Raw genomic sequence first — 8,270 nt, 5'->3', positions numbered from 1 at the left:
AAAATTTCGATTATGATTACGACATTCCTCTTCACAATTCGAATTTTGAGAACATAGCAAATAAAACATTATGCGTCGTGTCCCATACGCTTCGGGTATAGGATCGATTGCAAATGCTTTAATGTTTGACCATTCTAAAATTTTCCAAATGTCTAGCACATTTAGAGGGAAAAGGGACTAGAATTGGTTTTGACTAAAATAATTAAACAACTATCAAAGGACAATCCAAAGTTCGACGAGGATTGGTCGCTTGTGAGTAGTTGGAAGTATAGTATTGGAAGATATGGAAATGTTCTCATATTGGATGGACCATATCGACATCATTACGAATAGATAAGATTCTATTAAGAATGAGTTGTCATATGGAAAATATGGAAGCGTGTCCATATTGGGAATTGAATATTAAAAAATCTATGTTTAGATTAGAAACTTTTATGCAAAAGGATGTTCAAAGGAATGTACTTTGAGAGAGAGACATCATATCTAAGGAATTGTCTTGTAACAATCTCCGATAGAGGACTTTGTAATATCATTGGCAATAGTCTTTGTGACTTTGGTGCAGTGACATTACGAAAGGTTCGTTGCATAAAGTGTTAGAATCTAGCATATTCTATAAGAAGCAAGAATTTGATATTCTTTCACTTATGAAAAGGATTTGGAGTTGTGAAATGAGAATGATTGGAAATGTGTTCAGTGTGATCTATTTCACAAAGTAAGAACCATAGGTAAACATTGTGTGCATGCTAGGAGCATGGGACAAGTGTTGCAATTCAAGTAAGAAGTTGATTACCCGAAACGACAAATAATGAGTAATCAATATGGTGATAAATAAAAGGCGTTTTATTTATACTCAAAGGTTTGAGGCCATATGTGATTAGTATTATTCTTGTGTTTCACATTTGCATGTTTTGACTTCCAGAATAATTGAGTTTATTAAGAATAATCGAATTATTCGAACGGGCCACAGTCATTCATATGTTGGAAGTAGATATGAATGAAGACTGTCGTGAATTGGTGTGTGGATTGTCTAAAGAGCATTAGACATAAGCAAATGTTTGCTGCAACGTTCATGAGTTCTTATGAATGTGATTTGAGCATTGGATTAAACCCACGCTCACTTGGATCACTCCATGAATTGTATCACGAGTGATTGGTGAGACGATAACATCTTATATTCTTGAAACCGAGATGTGTGAGTTGTATCTTGCGAATCGGTTGCACATTGATAATATGTAAACGCACTAGTAACTTGGTGTTATAAAACATATTGTTGTGTGTAATTCGGTGCGTGAGTGCAAGCGAGCATTGTATCAAAGTTTATCCATTCCTTTTATTCAAAGTAGAATAAAAGCGATATCTTTGGGCCCCTCGATGGTTTAGTGATGACAAACGTAAATGCTTGGCCGGGCTAGGGCTAATTTGATTTATTCAATTAGTCAGTCATCATAAATCGGAAATCGAGATATAGTACAAAGAGAATGATTTGAAATCATATCTCATACGATATCTAGAATGGAGGAATATATGATCCCTTATCTAAGGACACGCGTATTTGATATGATCAGAGTTGACAGCGGCTTTGGAAAGCTACGATTGCAGATCAGGATCTGAAGTCATACGCAGAATAGTTGTTAGACTTATCCAAGTGGGAGACTGTTGGATTAGTGTCTAAGTCCATAACTATTTTGGTATGTACTTGACCCGATGGTGCATGGTCCTTTTGGGTTGCCTTCACCAAAGCAACTTGATTGGAGAAATGAATAAAGAGAGAGAGGTTATTATGATTTATTAATATGTTATAAGAATAATATATTAAAGGAGAAATCATATTTGTTTAATTAATATTGGTCAATAATTAATTAAGAATTAATTTTGTGATCAAGTGTAATTAATTAAACTAGAGGGGCTGAATTGTAATTATGTGATAGTTACAAAATAAGGTAAGGATTATCTTATATATATGGTGAACAAATTTGAGGTGATAATCACTTAGAATTCGACTAGAATAAGGGTTTCTAAGAGTTATCTTATGGTTGCTTGGTGGACAAGCAACTAGATAAGGATAAGGACTGAAAACCTAATCCCAACCCTATATAAAGACCCCTAAGGCCTTGGAATTCGTGTACTTGATCCCTAGAGCATCTAAGGACGAATTCCTACCTCCCTCCTCTCTCTATATACCTTCTCCACTTGCTTATGGTGTTTGTAAGCCATTAGAGGAGTGACACTTGTGACTCTCAGCTTTCCAAGGTCAATTCAAGGAGGAATTGGATTGTTGTTCCTATATAACAATCAAGGTATGTTCTTAAACCTAATTACATGTGTATTCTAATTTCCATATGCTAGAATTAGGGTTTATAGTCTTGGATTCAAAGTATGTACAATAGAGAAACCTAGATCCAAGCATTAGGGTTTGTATGAGCACATAGGATGTCTTATGACCAAAACCCATCACATATAACCACAAAATATCATGCAACATACATATAGTTGCCATGGGCTGCACCATGGTCTTGACCTGGAATGCTATGGGCTACCCTCATGGTCTGATACCCAAGTGGCATGGGCTCCCCCATTGTAGACCTTTTCAAAATAACCATCAGACCAAAACCTAATGGCTCAAAAGGGTCCATGACAACTAAGCCCAATAAAAACAAATCAGCCTAACTGAAGCCCGTACCAAAAGAGTCCAAGCCCACAAAGTCCATTTACCATCTGATCAGACGTACGCACGGCGTAGGTTGCTGGTCCAAAAACAGGCATCATAGACAGAACGCACGACGTTCCCCACTGGTACCCGCAACGTTCCTGGCGGCCACCCAAAAGTCATTCCAATGACTTAATCCTTTAATCCAAATGTCGAAAACCTCAGAATAGCTAAATATAAGTGACTTGATCCATAAAGTCGAAAGCTTTAAGCCTTTGCATGGCTTAATGAAGCCCAACACCAAAGATGAACTACAAAGGTCAAAATCACCCAAAAATATCTTAAAAACTTCTTAATACCTTAAGACCTCTGTCCATACTTCCATATTTGATACAAAGGGACTTCTTAAGTCATAAAGTTCCTGAATTTATGACTTAGCATCACTTAATGAGACCCAAATCAAAACCCTAAGTCCCAAGCTTCACCAAAAGACTACCAAATCATGCATGGATGGTTTATACTTATCAAGATCCAAACTTTATGACTCCACAACCCCAACAAGGACCAAATATGAAGCTTACAGGTTCTGGAGTAACTTTTACTCACAAGAACCATCTCAAAGGGACCAAAACCATAACAAAATACCACTTAGCTAGATCTACATGAAAGAGTTGCCAAGGTTGAGACTTTATACCTCTAGAAGATAAATCTAGGTGCACAAGGCCTGGATCCAAAAGCTCTAAATCAAAAAATGACTCTTCAAGAAGTTCCTTCTTCATACTCAAGCACCAAAATACTCATAAATCACTTTGAAGCTCAAGAATCACTCAAATGGAGGCTAGGGTTTTGTACTTAGGGTTAGAAAGAATGAAGACTAAAGGAAATGAGGGTTGGAGGTGAGTTAAGGTCTTTAAATTGGGTCCAAGACCTTAATTTAGGGTTTTCATCTTGCCTACGAACACCCTACGTTCCCAACGAACGCTCAACATTCCCCAACGTTCCTTAATTTGGTAAAGTTATGAATCTAGGGCTTTGGTTTGGACTCCATTAAGCCATGAAAAGTCATAAAGTCAAGACCTTTATGACTTAAGACGTGCCTTAGAGTTAGATCTATGAATTGGATGTTTTTGTCTTTAAGCATTAAGAGCTTAAAGTTGAGTTTGGGCAGTTGAGTAGTACGCCGGGAGTACCTTCCTGGTACGTTGTGCGTAATGGGTTTCAACCCATTACCTTCTCTTAGATCAAACAGTACGTTGGGCGTATTGGGGTGGTACGCGGGGCATACTCACCAAAAGTCAATATGGGTCATTTTTGGGCCTTGAGTTAGTTGGGTTTTGGGCCATGAATTGTTGGGCCAAGTATAGGAAGGGTAAAATGTTCTTTCACTCTTAGTATGATATAATAAGAAACGGAACTTTGGTAATGGGTTATTACCTTAATTACTGATTAGGAATGATTTTGGATATGTTCTGTGTGAGGAGCCCTTGTAGCAGTTGCGTGTGTGTGATTTTGTTATCTTCAGTTCGAGGCGAGTCTACACCATAGATTTTAACAAAAGACTTAACATATATGTATTCATCAGTTTTTTAATTGCCATGAACCATCGATACAAGCAACAACAAAATATTCATCTTGAAAATTTGAAGTTGTGTTTTTTTTCCGTGGAGAAATGATATCAGACAAACAAATTTTTGTTGGATTTCTTAAATTTTCAAAAATAGATATTATAGTACGACCATTATTTCTTTCTATGCAACACATATCAGAATTTGCAGGTTGTTAAATTTCATTTTTTAGTATGGATGAAAAAAAAAATACAATTTTATTTTTTTAAAAGAAAAAAATACAAGCTTTTCTTAGATGTCATATTCAAATGGTTATTTTGAAATTTTGACAATTTTTTTTAGTTATTTATTGAAAAACTAGTTTATAACCCGTATGAACCACGGGTTATAAAATTAATTAAATTTTCATAATAAAAATTTATAATTAATAATCAATTATTTTAAACAAATCATTTTAAATAAGTTATTAATTAAGAGATATATTAATTTTTAAAGTTATTATAACTTCAAATTAAACATATAACTAGAAAATATAAATTTGAATTTTGTAATGAGTTGCCTAATATATTTATATGATACATGACATAATATTAATTGAATTATATTAGAGTATATTTATATGATACATGACATAATATTAATTGAATTATATTAGAGTATATTTATATGATACATGACATAATATTAATTGAATTATATTAGAGTGGCAATTGTCAAAAAAAAAAATTAAAATTATTTATTTATTAAAATAAAGATTAAGATGATTTGTAGAAATAGTTATTTGTTTTTCTTGATAACAAAATCAAATCAAAGTATTTAATTACTTCAAAATAATATTTGTATATTTTGACTTTTAAACTAATCCGACGTGGTTGGATAACATCTGATTCTATAAATTTCCATTATTACATAAACTATAACCCATATTTGGTTCGTTCTAATCTTTTAGAAGCCCCTCTCATTTTCCATTTTCCATTATTTTCTTTTTTTCGTGATTCACCTTCGCCGTGGCCTTCCCCTCTCTCCTCTCCACAAACTTTGAGTTATTCCCTCTTCCACTGTTCATGCATCAGATGGGTATCTCGTAGCCTTGAACAACTTCATAGATATTTTCACAAAAGAGGTTTTTCTCCACTCAATTACTTCACAACTGCATATTTATGGGCCCCTTAAATTCTTCAATCTTTATGTTATGAAAACCTATAGTTTTGCTGTGTCTTTTCATTTTCTTCAAAACCAATAACAAAATTCTCCATCTTTCTCACTCACGAACTTTGAAATTATGGCGTTTTGTAGGTATAAAGTTTGTATGCTGTAAAGATAGTATCTTTTTTTGCTTTCTTTCCCTTTCTCTAGTTTGGGGTTTTAGTTGTTTAATCCATTGAAAGCTGAAAAAGCCCAAAAATTCTCCAACTTTACCACATGGGATTGGGATTAATCTTTGTATTAAGCGAAATCGAGTTTGAAAATCAAGCAAAGTTTCAATATTCATGGAGCAACAACCAATGGGTACTTCAATTGAACAATCCATCAATAATCGGTACTCAATTTGGGTCCGAGAAGCTCTTGACGAACTACCCCATAGTTTCACCATAACCGACCCGTTAATTTCGGGTCACCCGATTGTTTTTGCATCAAGGGAGTTCTTGAAAATGTCTGGGTATTCAAGAGAAGAGGTGATTGGAAAGAACGGAAGGATGTTTCAAGGTAGTAGGACTAATAGGAGATCAGTAATGGAGATAAGGGAAGCCATTAGAGAAGAAAGAAGTATACAAGTTAGTTTATTAAATTACCATAAAAATGGGACACCCTTTTGGATTTTGTTCCACATGTTTCCTGTTTTCAGCAAGGAAGATGGAAGAGTGATCCATTTTGTCGGTGTTCAAGTCCCAATTATGCCTAAACCAAGAAGATCCGGGAGTGAATTTTCAAGAATCGAGATGAATTTGTGTGAAAATGGGTCGGGTTTTCGTGATACCGTTCTTGGGTTTTGTAGGAGGGAGGTGTGTTCTGATACGGTGGCCGAATTGGGTCGCATTTCAAATTTGGATCAAATTTTAACCGATGATACAGGTAAAAAACAAAAAAAAAACCTAACTTTTAACTTTTATGTACTATATTTGATGCCAAAATGAAAGAATGACTAAACAGATTTCTACTTTTTTCATACAGAATTACATGACACTGCGTGCAAGGTGAGTGATTTGGAAAAAAGACGAGTCAACACTGCAATTAGCAACATAGTTTCCATGCTAACACATTACAGTGAGTCAACGGGCAGATTGGTTTCTGATAAAAGATGCTGCCCGAGTAACATGAGCCTTGTTGGGGCATCCTTAAATATATCTCTTGGTAGAATAAAACAAAGCTTTGTCTTGTGAGTTATTTCAATCTCCTCGATTTTATTTCACATATCTAAACACCTACAAACATTTCCAACTCTTATTTTACACAAAATATTGTCCCCTTTTAGGACGGATCCACATAAATCCGATTTCCCAATCGTGTACGCGAGTGACTCCTTCCTAGAACTAACAGGTACGTGAAAATTTGACTTATTTAGGGTCAAAATAGTCAAATTTACCCCCTTCATTGTTTTGGTCAAATTTTTTGTAAGAATATCAATCCATGGTGAGATTTTCGATCTGTTTTCTAGTTTTAAATGATATTATTATTGTTATTAGGATATGGTAGACATGAAGTATTGGGGCGAAATTGCAGATTTTTAAGCGGGAAGGAAACGGATGTCTCAACTCATTTACAGGTTTTTGAATTCAAAACCATTTTGTCAAAATTTGGATTTACTTTTTATAGGGTTTGATGAATAATAAATCCAAGATGGTTTTTCTATGATCATATGCAGATTACAAATAGCATTCAAACAGGAAAAGCCTGTACTGTATGCATCCTAAATTACAGGTTTGCATCTATTATTGATAATTTAAAATTTTATGACGAATAATTATTATAGTTCTTGATTATTGATGATATTTTTCAGAAAAAACGGGAGCCCATTTTGGAACTTTTTGCACATGTCTCCCGTACGGAATGCCTCAGGCAAGGTAATAGTTTTCAAATGCGCGTTACTTGTTCTTACCATTTTGGGCGGGACAAGAAATTACAGTTCTTGTCCCACTAGTCTCAGTCCAGTGCATGCCAAATGCAGTACACATTGTTGCTAACAGTTCTAGTCCCAGTCTAATGCATGCCAAATGCAGTATAACTTGTTCTGTTCTATTTTTACCTTTTTGGGTGGGACAAGAAGTTACAGTTTTGTCCCATCGACATTAGTGCCAGTCCCAGTCCAATGTAGTACAACCTGTCATGTACTGTCCTGTCTAGTGTAGTGTAGCAAAAGGGGGCTAAGTGTTGTTTATGATTTTATATTGTGGTATGACTTAAGATGTAGTACTTTAATCCGTGACAGATAGCATATTTTGTGGAGGTTCAGATGGATTTGAACTGTGGAAGCCATGAAAACAAGAATCTACGCCCGGAGATCAGGCAACTTAGTGTGGTGGGTGCTGTGAAAGTTGCAGTGAGGAGCTCAGGGATGATTGCCACAACTTCTGATTCGTGACATAAAAGTGGTTTTTTGGAGGATTTGTGAAATTGATGTATAATATAGAAGTAGCTGAAAATTTGCAGAATGTCTTTTTGGAACTTATTGTGAAACTATGGTTGATATATTTATGGTTCGATTCAAGTTGAAGCTGTTGTCACAGTTGCATTTAGGGGGTGTTTGGATTTTTGACGTTTTTTTTTTGAAGTGAGAAGTTGATAATAAAACAGTTCATATTACATATAATACCGTCATCTTATTCTTAATGACATTTTCAATTTATCTCCTTTAATTGCATTTGTTGTTTATATTTTTATTAACTTTTTGACTTTAATCTAGTGTATGATATAATTAAAGAGCATTTTCAAGTCCATCAGATTATACAATGTAAAATATTAAAAAGTTGTAGCTATAAGATCATTTAGTGAGTAGGAAAATAAGTGGAAAATACTGATATATATATATATATATATATATATATATATATATATATATA

The 8,270-nt window shown here is 34.5% G+C and overlaps 1 protein-coding gene across 1 annotated transcript; it reads left to right on the top strand.

The window, feature by feature from the left end:
• Window positions 1–5,146: 5,146 nt before the first annotated feature.
• Window positions 5,147–8,020, top strand: LOC111896155 (protein TWIN LOV 1). The gene is made up of 8 exons (XM_023892174.3): window positions 5,147–5,335; window positions 5,509–6,285; window positions 6,385–6,589; window positions 6,686–6,750; window positions 6,897–6,976; window positions 7,076–7,131; window positions 7,211–7,274; window positions 7,640–8,020. Exons 2-8 carry the CDS (start codon window positions 5,703–5,705, stop codon window positions 7,790–7,792), a joined length of 1,206 nt encoding a protein of 401 aa, XP_023747942.1. The 5' UTR covers window positions 5,147–5,335; window positions 5,509–5,702; the 3' UTR covers window positions 7,793–8,020.
• Window positions 8,021–8,270: the final 250 nt, after the last annotated feature.

The sequence above is a fragment of the Lactuca sativa genome, chromosome 8 (genome assembly GCF_002870075.4).
Source record: "Lactuca sativa cultivar Salinas chromosome 8, Lsat_Salinas_v11, whole genome shotgun sequence".
NCBI classification, from domain to species: domain Eukaryota; kingdom Viridiplantae; phylum Streptophyta; class Magnoliopsida; order Asterales; family Asteraceae; genus Lactuca; species Lactuca sativa.
This window is presented reverse-complemented; position numbering and strand designations above follow the sequence as displayed.

Excerpts from the sequence above, each read along its gene's own strand:
- LOC111896155 (XM_023892174.3), top strand. The coding sequence starts at position 5,703 with ATGGAGCAACAACCAATGGGTACTTCAATTGAACAATCCATCAATAAT. Across the intron at positions 6,977-7,075 it reads ATGTCTCAACTCATTTACAG|ATTACAAATAGCATTCAAAC; the intron begins GTTTTTGAATTC and ends GATCATATGCAG. Across the intron at positions 7,275-7,639 it reads TACGGAATGCCTCAGGCAAG|ATAGCATATTTTGTGGAGGT; the intron begins GTAATAGTTTTC and ends AATCCGTGACAG.